The sequence below is a fragment of the Amia ocellicauda genome, chromosome 14, assembly GCF_036373705.1.
Source record: "Amia ocellicauda isolate fAmiCal2 chromosome 14, fAmiCal2.hap1, whole genome shotgun sequence".
Taxonomy (NCBI): Eukaryota; Metazoa; Chordata; class Actinopteri; order Amiiformes; family Amiidae; genus Amia; species Amia ocellicauda.
Window position 1 is genome coordinate 16,902,836 of NC_089863.1, and position 18,962 is coordinate 16,921,797.

General features: G+C 50.5%; 3 protein-coding genes across 4 annotated transcripts; all 3 read left to right on the forward strand.

Moving 5' to 3' along the window:
* Nucleotides 1-73: 73 nt before the first annotated feature.
* Nucleotides 74-5,871, forward strand: cd2bp2 (CD2 (cytoplasmic tail) binding protein 2). Of its 2 annotated transcripts, XM_066721920.1 has the most exons (8): nucleotides 74-161; nucleotides 763-846; nucleotides 1,050-1,185; nucleotides 1,482-1,639; nucleotides 1,919-2,573; nucleotides 3,852-3,937; nucleotides 4,796-4,916; nucleotides 4,947-5,871. In XM_066721920.1, the coding sequence occupies exons 2-7, from the start codon at nucleotides 763-765 to the stop codon at nucleotides 4,904-4,906; spliced, it is 1,230 nt and encodes a 409-aa protein (XP_066578017.1). In that variant the 5' UTR covers nucleotides 74-161; the 3' UTR covers nucleotides 4,907-4,916; nucleotides 4,947-5,871. The 2 variants fall into 2 exon arrangements, with proteins under 2 accessions (XP_066578017.1, XP_066578016.1); XM_066721919.1 differs by having other exon boundaries at nucleotides 4,796-5,871.
* Nucleotides 5,872-6,686: 815 nt separating this feature from the next.
* On the forward strand, nucleotides 6,687-12,539 carry LOC136767310 (uncharacterized). Its single transcript, XM_066721082.1, has 8 exons — nucleotides 6,687-7,960; nucleotides 8,577-8,804; nucleotides 9,254-9,425; nucleotides 9,703-9,798; nucleotides 11,174-11,211; nucleotides 11,642-11,805; nucleotides 12,008-12,500; nucleotides 12,533-12,539. The coding sequence occupies exons 2-8, from the start codon at nucleotides 8,707-8,709 to the stop codon at nucleotides 12,537-12,539; spliced, it is 1,068 nt and encodes a 355-aa protein (XP_066577179.1). The 5' UTR covers nucleotides 6,687-7,960; nucleotides 8,577-8,706.
* LOC136767730 (serine/arginine repetitive matrix protein 2-like) lies at nucleotides 12,501-18,323 on the forward strand. Its single transcript, XM_066721675.1, has 5 exons — nucleotides 12,501-16,301; nucleotides 16,639-16,786; nucleotides 16,962-17,074; nucleotides 17,169-17,237; nucleotides 17,368-18,323. Exons 1-5 carry the CDS (start codon nucleotides 12,547-12,549, stop codon nucleotides 17,678-17,680), a joined length of 4,398 nt encoding a protein of 1,465 aa, XP_066577772.1. The 5' UTR covers nucleotides 12,501-12,546; the 3' UTR covers nucleotides 17,681-18,323.
* The last annotated feature ends 639 nt before the right edge of the window (nucleotides 18,324-18,962 follow it).

Consider the following 18,962-nt stretch of genomic DNA (forward strand, 5'->3'; position numbering starts at 1 on the left):
TCATCTCAACGCGACGGCTTGCCCTCACTGCCCTCTCCATTGGTTCCAAACGGAGTGAAGACGTCCGCCCCAGCTCCGGCTCTCTTTCTTTACGTCACTTCCTCAACTTGGCTTGTGTGTATATGGCGCCAGAGTAGAGCACGTCGCAAACTCTACCAAAGGTAAATACGATTTATGCGTGTATGAGACTAACAATGGCGTGTATATCTGTCTCAGCCGGTCCGCTTCTGACACCGTGCATGTGCCTTGATATTGAGATTTAAACGGCGCTTGCGAGGTAGTGCACAACAAGTAAACATGACTCTATTTGTGGATTCCTGTATTTTTAGAGTAGCCGTGTGGGTGTAACATAATGAAGCAATGTCTCTGGTTTATTCAATGGTTTAAGGTGGTCTTGGCTGCAACTGGGTATAAACTTCGCATCGTCGATATGGACGTAACGCTTTTAAAATCCGATCCCGTTTGCGAAAAATAAAAGGCCAACGTACTTTAAAATTAGGTTACTGCGTATATGCCACCCCCCTCCCCACCACACAAAACTGCGGCGCCTACGGAAACACAGGTGGGATAATTGAACGCCAGCGTGCAGTAGTTTTAATGGAAATGCGTTAGCTGGCAGGAGTCCCCGGCGATACTGTGCCCACTGTGTGTAGGAGTAAAAAAAGTAGTGTTTTGTTTTAGGCAATGCTGCTGTCTGTTTGAATGAGATTGTTTGTCGGCGTGGTGTTACTTAATTATTGCTCATACTCTCTTCTTTCAAAGATGTCAAAGAGGAAGGTGACATTTGAGGAGGGGGTGGGGGAGTATGATCTGGCTGATCTGGAGGAGGAGATCCCCAAGAAAAAGGTGCAGCTCTCTTTACACACAGTACTGGTTATACACAATGTGTTTTTTTTTTACTGTATGCATGGTATATATCCACTGCAAACACATACACATAGTACACGCTCCATAGATGCATTGTATGTACTGTACACACTTCCACACTGTACTCTGTGTAGCAGTGTGAGAGGGGCAGTGCGTCTGGATTAACACCCCTCTGTCTGTAGCTGTGTGAGAGTGCGGGGGTCAGTGGTCCGGGCTCCAGGTTCAAAGGGAAGCACTCTCTGGACAGCGACGAAGAGGATGAGGGGGACGAGGGAGACGCACAGAAGTACGACATGCTGGCCAGCGACGACGTGGAAGGTACGCGCTCTGCCTGTCAAGTGTGTCTGTTCCTATTCATATTGGGTATCTGTGTGTGTGTATCCTTAGTAATAAAGCATGCATGGGAATCTTAATGAATGTCTCCAAGAGCTGGTGAGTGAGAGAGTGTATTCATTAATATTAACTGCGAGAATTAGGATTTAGATCAATAGAATTTTTTTTTTTTATTTTCTTTCAAACCCGTACAGCGATGAATACACCAGTAGAATTAGAATGTGCTTTTCTCTTTCTCTCCGTCTCTCACCCTCCCTCCTTCCCTTTATCTCTCGGTCCAGGTCAGGAGTCTGCCACGATTGACTTTGACGAGGGGGTGCGCATCACGCCCTTCAACCTGGATGAGGAAATGCAGGAAGGCCACTTTGACTCTGAGGGCAACTACTTCTTGAAAAAAGAGGAACAGATCAGAGACAACTGGCTTGACAACATTGACTGGGTAACGCACAGGATTATGTACACTGCACACATTGTATACTACACACACTGGTTTACACACTCTCATACACGCACTCTGTAGCGGCGCAAAATCAAAAGGAGAACCTTAATTGGCAGGTCCCTGTGGACCATAAGAGACGCATCACATTGGATTACATGTTGTCATTCATGCAGAATTAACTTCCTGTCATATGCAAATACTGTATGTGACACACAGTTACACAGTAAACACCATAGGCACTCTACTCACCCACTCTCGCTCTTTCTCTCTCTCTCCCAGGTGAAGATCAGAGAGCGCCCCATGAAGAAAAAGAAAGGACTGTCAGCCAAGCGCACAAGGAGAGCAGGGGATGAGGACGAGGCGGAGGAGGAGAAGAAGAGAGAGGAGAGAGACGGGCAGCAGCAGGAGGAGGAGATGGAGGAGGGAGGGAGCGACGGAGAGGATGAAGGGGGTGGAGGGGCCGGGACAGACCCCCTGGCTTCCATGGATCGCAAACAGCTGACGGAGGCCGTGATCGAGATGCTTTTGCCAGGGGAGACGGTCGCCAAGGCCCTGCGGAGGCTGGGGGGGCTGGGCAAGGGCAGGGGGCAAGGGCGAGGCAGAGGGAGGGGGCAGGAGGCGGGTGGGGGGGATGCAGTGGGGCAGACAGACAGGGACACGGAGAAACTGGACAGACTGACCGCCCTGGCTGACCGACTGGTGGCGTCTGGGGAGTTTGAGATCTACCAGAAGACCTATGAAACCCTGGCCTACAGGTTAAAGGCCAAAGCCTCCAAGGTCCCCAAGAAAAAGAAGATGGGAGGAGAGGGGGAGGAAGAGGAGGAGGAGGATGAACTGGATATGTTCGCTGAGGAGATCGACGGGAAGGAGCTTGCGAGGAAAAGACAGGAGGAGAGTGAGGGAGAGGACGAGGAGGCAGAAGACAGTGGCATAGGTGAGGAAGGCACTGTTATAATGGAATCATACATGACCAGTGTGTGTGAGTGTCTAATATGTAGTGAACAATTGTTTAGTATATTGCAGTGAGTCTATCAAAGTCACAATGCATGAGTGATAATACTTTGCCTTGCGGTACAATAGTTTGTGATAGTGAGTAGTACTTTATGACTGTAAGACTGAGCTGTGTTCCGGTACAACACATGGTGAAACGTTTGTTTTGCAGTACAGGTATACCCCGCTATGCATGGATTCGTAGCACACTCATTCATCAATAAATATTCAATCATTTTAAAATGCTTCATAATTAAAAAATGTAAATGGCATCGCTGCTTAAAATAATGTTCGGTTATTCAGTAACCAGAGACACTTCTTAACACAGAGAGTCGTCACAATCTGGAACAAACTCCCCAGCGATGTGGCTGAAGCTGAAAATTTGGGAACATTTAAAAATAGACTGGGTAGGATCCTTGGATCACTTAGTTATTAATGGACACCAAACGAGCATGATGGGGCGAATGGCTTCCTCTCGTTTGTAAACTTTGTTCTTATGTTCGGTCATTTAAAAACAAAAACATTCAGATCCACAACGTGAGTCAAATCAAACAAAGCTCATTTTCCTTAACTCAATCAATTTAAAAAAAAAAAAATTGTATTAGTGGGTAGACACAGAGTGCTGTACAGATTGATAAACACAACAAAGATAAACAAATAAACAATTAAAATAATCCAAAAGTAATTAACTGCCATCAGACTAACTTCCCCTCCCCTTGAATAAAGTGTTGACAACGGTAGATCAATTTAGATGCATTATTTTAGTTCTACAAATATATATATAAAGGACCAACAAAATATAATATTGGGCTCCAAATCTGATGGAAATTAATGTGGGAGGAAGAATCTAAAATGAAGCGAGAGAGCATCAGTCAGGAGATGGGCACTTTTGGCAGATTTAAATGATGATAAATACATTGAATTTATTATTTGAATTATTAATTTATCAAAGCCTAATTGCTGATTAACAGCACATTTATATCAGTATGTTAGTTTTTTGTATTCATGAAACGCGTCCATGTTAATTCAATGGATTAACGACCCTTCATTTTGTTTGGGATTAATTCTTCTGGAACCTCTCTCTTGTGCCAAGCGAGTTATACCCGTATAAGATGGTCTGAATGTCTATTTCAGTGTGTTAACAGTTCAAATGTATTGGTGTGTGAGATGGTATGTTTTGCTGTATAAGACTGTGTGTTCCCATGCTTTGTGTCTCTGGCAGCGAGTGAGGAGGTCATGTGGGAGTATAAGTGGGAGAGTGGAGAGCAGTCAGAGCTGTATGGGCCCTTCACCAGTCAACAGATGCAGGTGGGCCCCTCACCACAGAGTCTCAGTGCTCAAGGACGACAAGGGCCGGGGAGCCAGCCGAGCATTGCTAAAGTCACTGCAGTCGGCACATCAGTTAGAGTCCGAGCCAGGGCCAGTTAAAGTTGCTGTGGTGTCAATCAGTCCTCAGTGTGGATTTTTTCCCCTTCTGGCTCAGTACAGCGTACTACGTTGTCCAGTCAGTCACTCGGTTATCTCTCTCTGAGTCTGTACGTCTCTCTCTCTCTCTCACTACTGTGTTATTGATGTATAGCAGGGGTTCCCAATGTCTGGTGATGGAGGGCCAATTTCCAGAGGCTGCATGGGATGGGGCGCTGCAGTAGAAAAATCAACCACCAATGAAAACGAAATATGTCCCAAATCATAAATTTTTATTTCCTATACATCTCAGGGAACATTCATGAACTTTAATGGTTTAATTATTTCCCCCCAAATTATATCTGCAATTTGTAACACAAAATGTTCAGAAAGTAAAAATATAGTACAGATTCAGAAAAAGGGTAGTTGGCTTTGGGGGGCCACGCCAAACATCCACGAGGGCCGCATTTGGCCCCTGGGGAACCCTTGACATATAGTATTGTACAACATTGTTCAGTCAGTCACTCAGTTCTCTCTCTCTTTCTCTCATTGATGTATAGTATTGTACTAGATTGTCCAGTCACTCAGTTCTCTGTGTGTCTCTCTCACTACTGTGTTATTGATGTATAGTATTGTACTGTAGTGTCAAATAAGTCAAATTTAACTTTTCTCTGAGCTTCAGTGTTAATGTACTGTTGATGTCCAGTCAGTATGTTTGTATTAACATTCCTCTCCTATTCTCTCTCCCTACCCCTTTCTCAGGAATGGGTTGATCAGGGCTATTTTAAGGATGGGGTCTATTGTCGCCGGATTGGACAGACCAACGGACAGTTCTACAACTCCAAGAGACTGGACTTTGAGCTCTATACCTGACGTGCAGTAGCACACACACACACACACACACACACACACACACACACACACACACACAGACGGACATTAAGAGACAGACATACAGGAATGTACAGAGATCTACTCACCGACAGACAGACTCAGGATCACACACAGAGTTGTACAGAGACTGACGGACACACAATATCACTCTATTTCTATTGGAATTCCACCTACAGCTTTTATTCCAGGTCTTGTTTGTGGTTGTTTTTTTGTTTTTTTTCTTTAAGTCTCGGCTAAGTGAGAACCAAATGAATATCAATGAGAAGCAAACTCGAGCCAATTCTTGGCTTTAATAAGTAAAAATACAGTAACCAATCAACAAGCATCTTCTCTGATGTCATAGGGGCTTGGTTTCTTTAGCTGTTGGTGTGTTTTAGTTTCCAAATAAAGTGGGTGGAATTAGCAGATGGCCATCTGAGAGAATCAATTCTGTGGCTGGCCTAATAGGGCTGACAATTGTAGCTGATTAAATAATTGGATTACTTTAGATTGGGAGTCTGGAGAGAGAGAGAACTCAGTGCATCCTTCAATTAGAGCGGTTAAGGAGAGCTGGGCTGGAACAACAACCAGGAGATCCTGTGCCCCATCCCTTACCCCCCGAGCTGGAGCCTGACTGACACCTCTGCCGTGGACACTGTGGCCCCCAGGTCCTGGATTGGGCAGCACTGGTCTATTTGCTCTTCAGTCTTCAGGAATCTCCCTTCTGAATTCTCAATCTGCGTTTGTTCTTCAGATTGTAGTGACTTTTTTTATTTTTGGAGTTTAGTTTGGGGATGGGGGTGGATTCCAATAGGAGCCAAACACAGACAGACAGACAAACACACACAGACTTGCATACGATGCTCTGTAAAGTGGTCCTGTTGTAAATGTTCCCAATTGCTCTTATGTTCTTGCGTTTTAATGAATCCTCCTATTTTTAATAAACTAGAGACGCTGGATCTCAAGCTTTGTGGGAGTGAGCTCTGTCTTTATTCCAGACACGACAGACTAAAGTCAGAATGCCATCAAGACACCTGATACAGAACAACAGAGAAAACTTTGTATATTTGCATTATTACTAATTTCTATTAGATTGGGAGGATTAGTATAGGATAGGATAAGGTTTGATGGGACAACAAAGGGGGCAAGATAAAAATAACCATCTGCCTCCTGAGTTGGGGTGGGTGTGTTGGCAGACAGTTTCCTTGGTTAGTCAAGCCACAGCGCCCCTGTATGGAAATCAAGTCCATCGACGGATTAAATATAAGAGGGATACAGGAGGGGAAAGGATTTGAGTTGGCTGAGTGTATTGAATATATAACCTTTAACTTGGTGTTTCAGTACTGTAGACTCTCAGCCAAAGGAAATCAAGGAGTGTTAAAAGTGTGACAATGTCAGGTGGGTTTGAGTTCATAAAATTAAAAAAAGCTTTAAACTACTAAAAGATTGGCATTTTATGACACTGATTCTGTACATATAAACATCAAGAAAGTGCAAAGCAGAGGCAATGGGGATGGAAATTCCAAAATTTTATTTTGAAGTCTTTTTGAATTGGCATTTGGTATAAAGATTACTGTTAAAACGTGTTCTTGAGAAAGGAAGACTTAAAAAAGTAAATTGCCCCTAATTCAGTAACTTGTGTCCAACAGAGGCTTCCACATGCAGGGATGGTAAGGTATTCCGTACTGTCCCCGTTTGATGCTCCACAGAAACGCGTCCCTCGCTTCGTCTCCACACGTCACAAGCGTTGCAGCTTTAAGGACCTCGGCTTCCCCAAACACTCGTAAGACCCACCCCTCGCACCCTCGTCGTTACTTACGCCTGATTGGGCAGCCCTCCAACATCCAGCGCCGCCATTGGCAGAGCCCGAGTTCAGCAGCTGTTGGTTCATCTCAGGTCACAGCCTGCCGTCCTGCCTCTCCATTGGCTCCCTTCCCCAAGACCTCGCCTCCGATTGGTCAAGACGATGCAGTCCGGCTGGCGCGGATTGGTTGACCTCTCCAGTGGCCCTTCGGGAGGGAAAGCCGGAGGCGGGCTCGGGTACCAGCATCCCGGCCGGCGATTGGCTGCGGGAGGAGACGGCGAGAGCGGCTAGTTAGGTTGTCTGTCAAGGGAGGGAACGAAATGGTTAACGCGGAGCGGCGCACTAATGCGGGGATAACATTGATAATTGGGGATTTTAATAACGCGGGTAAAAGATTGCAACTGGCCGGGGGGGGGGGGGTAATGTTAGCCTAGATATGCACTGAAAAAGAGCGGGAGGGGAGCGAGCCGGTTCAGAGCGGGTTTTAGGGTTAAAAAGTCCAAATCAGCCATCAAAACGCATTTGCCGAAATTAATGCTAGGAAGGGTGCAGTTCAAAAAACAAAATAACCCGAGCGACGGCGTTACAGAGCGTGTTTCTGTTTGGATATGTACGTGCATGCGGCTGTTACTGTAACTTGTTTTTGCGGTTGACACTCGCAGCTGCACCGAAATACCGCTTTACTCTGCGCGGACTGGACGGCCGGCGCTGTGCCGCGCAGGAGCAGGTTGACCGGCCGCTGTCGCGCATAGGTCGGGTCCCGAAACTTACCCTCGCCGCCCCTTCGTTTCAGTAACTGTATTACGTGGTGGTGGTGGAGGTTTTGCCTTCTCCTTCAGACACTATAGGTGGGTCTGTTTCGTGAAGCTGCCACCGGTTTGTGTGTGTTCATGCCAGTTGAAGGATGGGTAGAGTCAGCCTGGCCGCTTTTAGGCGTTGTTCTCAGGATTTCCACGGGTGTGAGGTGATGGTGTGTTTTAAAGCGACAGCCATATTGCCAGTGCATTGAATATCCTATTTAATAATAATCAGGACAATCACAGTAGTATATTTTGTCAACTTTACAAGTCGGTTTTAAAAATAAACCACCGCCGACGTCTCGTTTCTATAGCAATACAATGCAGGGGCAAATTGGGTGACAATATTCTTGTTAAAAAATAATAAAAATCGTACATTTGCCTACAAACCTTTTGACTCCCAACTTTTTTACGAAGAGCAGAGCCGGAAAGGAAGGCCTGAAGCCCATACAGGTAACCCATACTTCAGCACATGTGTCTTGCAGCCAATACCAACTCTCTGGGTGTTGGAAATTTCCATCATAGGGAGTATGACGGGGCTGTGGTTTTCACTGTCTACTTGACTTACACAGTCAGTGCTGCAGATTTCAAACTGACTGAGGGCTTTTTTCCTCGTTTTCAGGTGGACAGGTGATCTACCCTTGAGTTTCAAGTGTGCATCTGCTTTTTTGCCTACATTTAGTTTACCTGGGATCTGTTCTATGGGAGTCTGTATCTGTGGTTTAACTGTACTGGAGATCAAGTAACCGTTCTGCACATTTGCCTTACGAGGGGATGGTGGATGTGGATTAGTGAGATCGGAGCTGCTTGCTTGCCTCTTGCAAACATCTGAAACTCGCTGCCGTTTTGTACTGCAAGCATGGTAGATCTGCATTGTGCTTTCTTGCATTTTAATGCACACAGCCAGATAGTGTTCAGTATGAAAGTCTGGCGACAGCTGCCTGAAAAATCACAGCTATTGCCTTAACACAGTGGTCCTTATGTGAGTGTGTGTGTGTGGCCTGTTGGTGGGATGGTCGGTCAGTCTGAAGTTGTACTGGAGTGCTGATTTGTATTTGTGTCGTTGCAGAGCTGAGAGGCACACCGATCTGCTGGGGGAGAGACAGGGGGCCCTGACTCCCCCCACTCCTCCCCCACTCCCTGCCCCCTGCCCCCTGCACCCCCTCCCCTCCTCCTGTACCCTTCAGTCGTGTTGTCCCATGGAAGGAGAGCCGGGGGCCCCCTCTCCCCCGCACCACACCTCCCCTTGTGCCAACACCCAGCCCCCCCCGTGCACCCTGCCCCCTCTGTCTTTCAGGTACAGCTCTCTCTCTCTCTCTCTCTCTCTGGTACACCATTCTCTAATTCTTTATCCAACTCTCGATTTCTCTGTCAATCTCTCATCCCACTGTCACTCAGATGCACCATTCACTCTCTCCCTCATCCAAGTTGCTCCTTCTTCTCTTTCTCAATCGCTACTTATGGTGTCATTCCACTGTCTCAAGTACACATCTCTCTCTCTCTCTCTTTCTACCGCTCTCTCTCCCTCTCTCAATCTAGCATCGCGCAGTCTCTCCCACTGCTTACTATCCCTCTCCCTCCTTCCCCGTCTCCCTCTCTGTTTACGATGTCCACTCTACTAAGGGTTGTCTCTCCATTGCTTTTTCCTCTCCTTTGTCACATTTGGGCTTCCGTTTATCCCCTTCTGTCACCCCTTCCTTCTCCTTTCTCTAGCTCATTGTTCTCTCGCTCTCTCTGTCCTTGCAGGTCCTGTGAAGATGGAGGGATGGAGGTACATAAGAGGAGGAGGAGTGGGCGCCTGCTGTGTGCATTGGAGCGAGGGAGCCAGGAGGAGAAGACAGGGAGGGAACCAAGGAGAGCCAGCCAGACTCCTCCTCCAAGGGAGAAGAGAGGACAGCCGTTGTCTCCACATCACCCTGTGGGTCTCTTTCCACCCCCCCTTCCCCGATTACATCAGCCATTGAGTGCATCTGTGTGATCCCCCCCCCATCTCCTCTTTTTTCAGTGCAGTGTTAATACAGATACCAAGTGTCAGTAAGTGGACACCTTCACTCAATCAGTCACTGTGTATTATTGATTAATGTATTGACTCCCTCTCTGTCCCAGTCTCTGTTGCAGTATCTTAACACTGCACTGTCACTCAGTCAATCGATAAGTGCTACCTCACCTCTCCCTTTCTTTCTCTCTCTCTCTAGGTGGGCATCTGTGTGACTCGTGCAACCAAGTTGAGGAGAGTGGCCCCTCCCTCCCCTGGGCCCCACCGCAGAGTCCAGCCTGTTAGCAAACACACAGTCAGTCCCAACCCACCCCCATCTCTCTCTAATTCTGTACATCTGTCCGCCAGACCAGGGACAAACAGAACCTCCATTACTGTGTTATTGTCACTTATGGCACTATCCCAAACTGTAATTAACACCAAATTATTCTCCTCTTCAATAATACGTTTTGTTTATCCAGCACAAGGAAATGACAGCACTTCACAGAACAGAGAATAACAATAACAGATGGGTGGGAAAGGAATACTGTGCAACTATAAGACAGCAAAAAAACAATATAAAATCATATGTTTAAGGTTATTGCACAAAATAACATTGACATTGTTTTACTTAAGGAAAAAGGTGCCTTATTTAATACTTAAGTGATTGGGCCCTTAAGTCATATTCTGTATCTGGGCTCGGGTCCTTTAGAGCAACTTGGTCTCTTGTGTTTTAATCTAAGGGTCTAATAGGGTGATAATAGGGTGCTGTTTGGTGGGAGTGGTAGAGGAGGGAATGGAGGGCTGCCAGAACTGCTGGGAGTTGGTGTGTGTGGAGTTATCAGCCCCAGGTGGGCAGAAATGTGGGGAAATCAGCCACTTCCAATGATAAAACAAAACTGGAAGCTCCAAATATTGGTTTCCACAAGGATTAGTGTGATAATTTTACAGTGTGAATATGAAGTTCTGTTCTATTTGTGTCGGTCTGTATGACACACTTTCTGCTTAAATCAGTGCAGGACAAAGTGTGTCACTGTAGATGTGGTGGCTCATATTTTCTCTGTTGGTGAATGCGTGGTGTTCCTGGCTGTCTTCAGGTTGCATTCTGTGCCTCTACAGTTTTATTTCTGTGTGCAGGATGTGCGCTACTGTCTGTCTCAGGCAGCGTACGTGTGCGAGTGTGTGACTGGGCAAGTTTGTCCCAAGGCAGTATAGCGATACAGTGTGGTGTGTAATTAAGTGGATAATGGGAGCAGATCGCTGTTCACACTCGGCTGCACTAACACACAGAGAGAGAGGGAGATTGTACAACGTAGAGCACAGGGACTGTACTGATCCTAGAGTGAGTGCGTGTATGTGTTTGTGATGCAGTGTTGAGTGTAATTGAGTGGATAATGTGCAGAAAAGAAAGTGTGCACTCTAGACAAGGAGAGAGATTGAGAGACTGCACAAGGGAAGAGAGAGAGTGCAAGAAGAACTAGGAGCAGAATGAGGTGGACCAGAGGGAGGTCAGCAGATCGATACAATCGGAAGTAATGGAAGACATTCCAACTGTACTTGCTGCTCTAGAAACTACTCTGGGGAGGCATGGCAGTATTCCTCTCTGTGTCTAATATATACTGTAATTTTACATGCATAAAGAGATTAAATGCACTACATGTGTCTTTTAAAAACTTATGTTTTTTTTATAGAAAAATGCTAGAAGGACGGCAGCTTGCGATGCTCCCAGGTGAGTATGAAATCGGATGAGTACAGAAAACATCTGGAATATAACAGTATAAACACAGCCACACCACTGAGAAGCCCTGTCACTGTTCCTGGAGTAGTTGAGCTGTGTTCCGCCATATAGTCGTACTGATCTTAGTCCAGGGCAGCACCTCACACAGCTCACTCTCGCTCGCTCCTCGACACAATGAACAACAAGCGCCCGAAGACCGAGACACAGACGGACATCAAATGACACCCACCCACCCACCCAGAGAGAGAGAGAGACACAGACGCACACCGAACAGCACACACACACACACACACACACACACACACTGCTAGACACACAGATGGACACAGAATGACAGACTGCCGTGCCTATTCACATTTTTGGGGGAAACCCTGGTTAGTATGCGTGTACGTTTTAATCCCTGTACGTTTTGTCTTCACAGAAACAAAGGGCTTAAGGGTTCCAGACACAAACCAGCAGCCGTCACGCACCAATCAGAGGAGAGTCAGAGACTGGGGGTGGGGCTTGAGCATTCTGACCTGGGGAGTGACCAATCAGAAATTAAACCGGAGCGGCAACCTGAGGGCCAATCAGATCTTAGTCCAGGTTAGGCAAACGGGTCTATTGTGTATACAGTACAGCGGCTCTATCACCTTACACTATCCACTCTATCCTATCTTATCAGTTTGACTCTCAGTATTTGAACTGCTTCACTGTCTGGCTTCTGTTTTTGTTCTGTATACTGACACACACAAAGTCAGCTGCGTAGATCTTACCCTCTCACTGAATGCTCTTCCTCTCTCACCAGCCGTGATTGGAGGCTGCGACCCCGAGAGCCCGCCCCCGGCTGCCCTGAGGCGCTGGGTGATTGGCCCACTCTTCCAGTCCCTCAAGTCGAAAGTGGCCAGCTTCACGGAGATCGTCATGTCGCCCGTGCGCATGTTCAAGCCCATCGAAGGGGCGGCCAGGGGGGTGGTCCCAGAGGAACAGCCCTCCGACTCTCCGACCCCTGCCGATGGCGTGCCAGAACCCAACGCGCCCCCACACCAGGGACAGGGCAGGGTGGGCGTGGAGGGTGCTGAGACCGCCCAGGGTCACAGACGCACAGCGGGGGACACCCCAGGCTCCAGGGTCAGAATCCGTCTCCAGCTTGACCCTCTTCCGGTCACCTCCCAGGGCCTCTCCCCCTCCTCCTTGGACTCGGGCACAGGAGAGGAGCACGGGCCTCCCTTGACCAGAATCCTGGGCTCCAGGGGTAGTGCTGCGGCTGTGGAGGAGCAGTCAACCCCCCTCAAGGCCTCGCCCATCCCAGAGCTGGGCCTCCTTCTCCCAGACTTTAGGGAGGCGATGCAGTCCCTTGCCAGCCCCCTTCGCACCACCTCTGTCCTGGACCACCCCTCCGAAACCCAGCCCCAGTGGTCCAGTCTGTCCTGGTGGAAACACCCGTCCATGTCCCCCCAAAAGGACTCCACAGCCCCTTGCCCGTCCATCCTGGAGAAGAGGGCTGATGCCTCCGCCAGCTCGCAGACCCCCACTGCACTTTCGCCGCTGGCTTTTAAGACGCCTCCAGAGACTCACTGCCCGGGTCAGACTGGGCATGCGGGGACAGCTGGTGAGGAGGGGCGGACTCTGCCCTCTCCAGGACCTTGGGCTTGTGCTGAGGACCACTACACCACCCCGGCCAGCTCTCCTGCACAGTGCAGCAGGGTTGGCGTCCTGACCAGCTGTGGCCCAGAGAAGCAGGAGACGCCCCTTGGCCCACCCTGGTCTGCTGCTGTGGCCGCTGCTTGGTCCGGGTCGATCCCTTTCCCAGATGCAGACAGGCCTTTGCGGTCCCCAGAGGCCTGTGCCCCCATGTCTCTGGACCATGTCTCTGAAGAACTGCCAGGGGAGGTGGGGAAGGGACGAGAGCAAAGAGGAATCACCTCCTGGGACTTGCCAGATGCTGCTTTGAGAAGCCAGGAGCTGGGAGAGATGCTGGGTGTGGAGTTGCAGCCCGACACGGATTCACCCCCTCTCTCCAAGAGGACAACTGTCAAAGGTGTTGATGTGGTGGGAGAGGAGGTCAGGGGATCTGTACATCAGAGAAGTTCCCCAGGACCGGCTAGACTGTGCCAGAAAAAGGAAGAGAAGGAAAGCCCTCTATCAGTTACGGCCCAGTCACAAAGCAGCAGTATTAATAGCAGCAGCGCCAGTGCTGGAATAGAGGCCAGGCCAGTGGTGTCGCCAAGATCATGCCCTAGGCCTCGACGAGAGCGGTGTTTGTACACGGAGACGCCCACTTCCGGCAGGCTTAGCAGGAGGCTGTCGGAGCCAGGGCCCAGACTGACAAGGTCGTCAGTGGGCAACAGGCGAGGGAGCAGCCCACTTCAGCCGTGGAGGGACCCCCATTGGTTGCTGAAGCCAGCCTTCGTCAGAATGGGCTCCAGGAAGGTCATGGCAGGCCTGGGGACAATCCCGAGACGGAGGGAGCGCAGCAGGTCGCACTCCCGATCGCACTCCCGATCGCCCCCACAGGCGAGGCACCCACCCCCACCTGCGGGGTCCCCAGCCAGGGCCAGGGCAGCAGGGGTGGAGGTTGTAGGAGCAGGGAGATGTTCCACAGAGCCCCCAGTGACTGCAAGGTCTATGCGATTCGGGAGGCGTCTGGCCAGAGCTGAATCAAATTGGAGCCCAGAATCAAGTTCAAGCTCCTATTCTGCTTCCAGTTCCACGGTATCCAGTTTTCAAACCGTTCCATGCAGCCACCCTTCCCCCCAGCCATCGCAGGACGGAAATGGACGCTCTCCTGCTGGGGAGGATGGAGGCGCCGCGACACTGGGTCCTGCTGCCGCCTCACTGGAAGATTCTGGCAGTTCTCCCAGTCCTGGGTCAACTGTGCTTGGGTTACCCATAAGCCAGCCTGGATCACCTGAGTTCTCTGTGTCTGCCGGTGAGGACTTTGGTTCTTCGTCCTTGCTCTCGTGCACACCTCCTTCAGAAACCAACACTTCCTCCACCTCTTCCTCTGTTGTTGGCTCTGCCTTAATGGATTGTAGCACAGAGGCCAAGCCCCACCACACCCTGACCCCACCCACAGAGGACGCAGACTTGGTTCACCCTTTGGAGAGCTTGAAACTGGGGCAGCCCGTCCCTCCTGCTGCCAGGGCTGCCCTGATTAGAAATGGCGACCCCAAAGTGATCCCTGTCCGCCACAGGAAGAGGAAGCGTCCCACAGACGGCCCCACTCCAGACCCCAGTGTCTCCCCAGAATGTCCAGTGCCGCAGATGGCAACCGGGAAGGCATCTGGAGAACAGCTCCCTTCTGAGGAGAGCAGGGGAGCTGTAGGGGTGTCTGGGAAACCTCTGGAAGACTGGATGGCTGTCTGTCCCACAGCAGAGAGACAGACGAAGAGGAGGGCTTTGAAGGGCAAGGGGCCCAGAGAACACAGGCACCCAAATGCCGATGGAGATGGGACATGCAGATGTTTGTCTTCGGCTTCTATTGGGACTGGCCCTGAGTACGAGAGCCGTTTGCTCCGAGTGGACAGACAGACAGCACCTCAGAGGCTTTGTCCATCTGAGGTGTGTCAAACAGGGGCCCTATCCAATGTGGGCAAGGGGAAGCGCAGCCCCAAATCCCCCTGTGGGCAATCCGGCAGCTTCCCTAGTCTGTATGTGTCACTGAAGCGGTTTGATCGCAGGCGGGTGTCCCCAGCGCAAATGGGCATTGCTAGTGCCAGGGCGGAGAGGCTGCGCCAGAGAAGCCTGGGGAAAGCGCTGGGAGAAGAGTCTTGGCAAAGCAGTCGTCTCCAGAGTACAGGCTCTTCTGCTCACCCCACTGCTTCAGGCTGTGCCCCCATGGCTGCCCAACCCCAGCTCTCCCACCTCCCCAGCCAGTCAGACTTCACCCACATCACCATGCGCCGGGTCTCCAGCAGGGCCAGGAAGGAGACGCCTGCTCCCACGCACCCCGCCCTCTCGATCCCAGACAGCTTGACTTACAACAGGACGGCCGGACTCCCACTCTCCCCGCTCCGTGCTTCCCCGCGTGTTGCCCATCAGCCAAAGGGAGTAGCAGCACCTTCGGCTGCCAAGGATGAAGAGAAACCGGTCGTGGGAAGGGTGAGCCAAGCCGAGCCCCTGCTGCCCATGAGGTCCATGAGGAGGGCAGTTGTAAGGATGGGGTCCCGCTGCACTGAGCTGCGCCGGAGCCCTGGGGGAGAGAAGGGGGATGGAAAGAAGTCGCCTATTGGCTCCGGGGAGACTGGGGGCGTTCAGTCCTTACGCAGGCCCAGAGGGAGGCCGAAAGGGAGCAGGAAGAGTGGGCCGAGGGAGAGGAGGCGAGAGGGAGACGAGGGGGAAGCCGACATGAAGGCCCAGAGGCCACAGAGGCCACAGAGGAAGAACTGGAGATGCAAACGAGGAGGTGAGGAGGGAGATCCCCTGAAAAACAGGACCCCTCCCCCCAGAGAAGAGCGCAGGCCCCCAGCTGTCCACAGCCAAGGTAGCACCCCCCCGAGACTCTTGCGAAGCTACTCCTGCCCTGAGATCCCTTCTTCACTCCCTGACCGCCCCTGGCCCGGCTCCCTGCCAGCCCCATTTACCCTGGTCAGACCCCCCTCTTCCCTGCCCTGCCGCCACTATAGCCCCCCCTCTGTCAAGCGCCTCCGCCGCCACACTGTATGCAGTGTGGAAATTGAGAGGGAGATCGCCCCCTTGTGTCTGCGCAAGGAAGTGTACCCCGGCTGTAATAGTGGGAGAACCAGTCTTTACGGCACCCCCTCCCGTCATCTCGCCTCCTCAGCCTCCTCCTCTTCCTCCTCCACCACCACCTCCTCATCCTCCTCCTCCTCCTCCTCTTCGTCCTCTCTCTCCGCCCTGGCTTCCAGTTTCCTGTCCAGCCCCTTGGCATTCCTGTCCCGGCGCCACAGCAACCAGGAGGGCAGCAGTAGCTCCAAATCCGGTGGCGATCTGGTTTCCTGTTCCTCTGCCAGTGCCGCCGTCACCTCTTCCTCCTCCTCCTCCTCCGCCACGTCCCTGCACTTCTTGTTCCCTGGATCCTCTTCCTGTGTCCTGCCCGATTCCAGCCAATCACTGGCCTCCACCTCCTCCTTCTGCAGGTAATCTTATGCCTGCCCTGACTACACACTCTGGGTGAATTTATGTTGACTTACATGTGGGTCCCAGTCAGTTTTTCTCTTCTCTCCACCATATCTCCAGTTTATCATTAATCTATTCCTCCATCGTGTGTTTAAGGGAGGTTGCTTAATATATTCTACCCCCATGCCTTATAAAAGGAGGGTCGGCTGCTTCACGCTTGGCCAGTGCCTGTGCAGGTAAATATGCAAATCAGGGGCACCAGCATTCATAGATATCCCCACTAGATTCCCTTCTAAGTATGTTTAATGAGCTGTACGAGTCCCTTCTTTAATCTATTTTTTGGTTTTGGGTGGTCAGTGCCCCATCTCAGGGTTCTGGGGATTCGTGCAGGGGCGAGAGGTCGGGGGTCGTGACCCTGCAGGAAGAGGAAGCTGGTGATTTCTCCCTGGAGCTGGAAGTGCGGGAGACCAGAGATGAGAGGTCTCTGTCGGACTCAGAGATGAAGGTACTGACCTCCCTGCTTGGACACCCCGGAACATTGCTGTGAACAATAATAATGATTGTTGTTGATAATGATGATATTTGAATGATTGTTCTATTTATTATGAATGATACTAATTGTAATTGGCTGACAGCAAACAGGTTAGACCACAGCTTTTTTTTTTCCTCCCCCTGTCCAGATTAACTGTCCCAAGCAGGGAGTGACAGGGAAGGTGTCCAGGATCCGAATCCGTAAAACTGCCCCAAAACCCCCCACCAACCTCACGCCAATGGGACTGCCCAGACCTGTCAGGTACTGAGAGTGAGAGTTGTGCAGAGTGTGACAAGTGTGACGGTGCTGTGCAGGGTGAGTGACAGTGGCTCTCTCTCTCTCTCTCTCTCTACAGGCTGAATAAGAAGGAGTTCAGTCTGGAGGAGATCTACACCAACCAGAACTTCCGCAAACCACCAGAAGGGTGAGTCGGTCTCTGCTTGTGTCTTTCTGTATCTCTGACCTCCTTTCTTTCTTTCTATATTTATTGCTTAACATTTTCTTTCTATCGCTTATGAATCTGTCTTTCTTAAACAATCTTCTCCTGCATCCAGGCGCCTGGAGACGATCTTTGAGGTGCCAGTCAGTGGACGGGACGGCTCCCTGTCTCTGATTGGCCAGCGCCGGCTCAAGCGATTGGTGGACTTCCCGGAGGCAGGCGTGGCCCGCAAGCCCAGGAAATTCCTCGGGGGCGGGCCCTCCAGGAAGGCCGGGGGCGGCGGCTTGGCCCGGACTCGGCGGGGAGGGGGTGGTGGTGGCAAGGGCCCGTCCCCCCTCTCCCTGGAGGAGCTGGATGCGCTGCTCTGCGCCAAGCTGGACGAGCTGGAGGCCTGGATCGCCCTGGACCAGGGGGAGGGGCCTTCTTAAGAACCAGTGGGACTGCGTGAGAAGAGGGGTGCGGAGAGGCCCAGCCAATCCCATCGCCTGTCGTCCAGTCCATTGCGCTTTGGCAGCCAATCGGAAGCCTTGTACTGCACTCGGTGGGGTGTAAAAGCACAAGAGGGTGAAGAGTGATTCTCTTCTGAACAACCTGCCGTGTCCAACTCTCCCTCCCCTGTAGACTGGAAAGGGAGAGCTGTCAGTACTGTTTCCATTGCAGTCTTCACTGTAATGTCACACAAAGGCACATATGAAATCATGTCACTGTCTAAAATCAAAACTAAAACAAAATGACCTTTCACTTTAAGAGCACTTACTGTTTTGGGGGAGGGGTGCGGGGGGGAGAGAGCCCAAGTTTGAATGTTTACAGCGAGGTCTGGCTTCAATCCGAAAGTCCACTGTAACTGTCGCAGCCTCTTCGGTACCGGGACGGAATTCGTATCGCCATATACGTCTGTTCTTTTCTTTTTTATTGTCCTATCAAACAGGGCTCAAAGTGTGCTTGAAGTTGGCCCCACTCGGGGCAGAGGTAAACAGGGTGGTAGATTCCCAGCCCCAGCAATCTCCTCTTCCCTGAGCCCCTGTTCTTTCACTTGTATTTCATTTTTGTTCTGTATATATACATATATATATACACTCACCTAAAGGATTATTAGGAACACCATACTAATACTGTGTTTGACCCCCTTTCGCCTTCAGAACTGCCTTAATTCTACGTGGCATTGATTCAACAAGGTGCTGAAAGCATTCTTTAGAAATGTTGGCCCATATTGATAGGATAGCATCTTGCAGTTGATGGAGATTTGTGGGATGCACATCCAGGGCACGAAGCTCCCGTTCCACCACATCCCAAAGATGCTCTATTGGGTTGAGATCTGGTGACTGTGGGGGCCAGTTTAGTACAGGGAACTCATTGTCATGTTCAAGAAACCAATTTGAAATGATTCGACCTTTGTGACATGGTGCATTATACTGCTGGAAGTAGCCATCAGAGGATGGGTACATGGTGGTCATAAAGGGATGGACATGGTCAGAAACAATGCTCAGGTAGGCCGTGGCATTTAAACGATGCCCAATTGGCACTAAGAGGCCTAAAGTGTGCCAAGAAAACATCCCCCACACCATTACACCACCACCACCACCAGCCTGCACAGTGGTAACAAGGCATGATGGATCCATGTTCTCATTCTGTTTACGCAAAATTCTGACTCTACCATCTGAATGTCTCAACAGAAATCGAGACTCATCAGACCAGGCAACATTTTTCCAA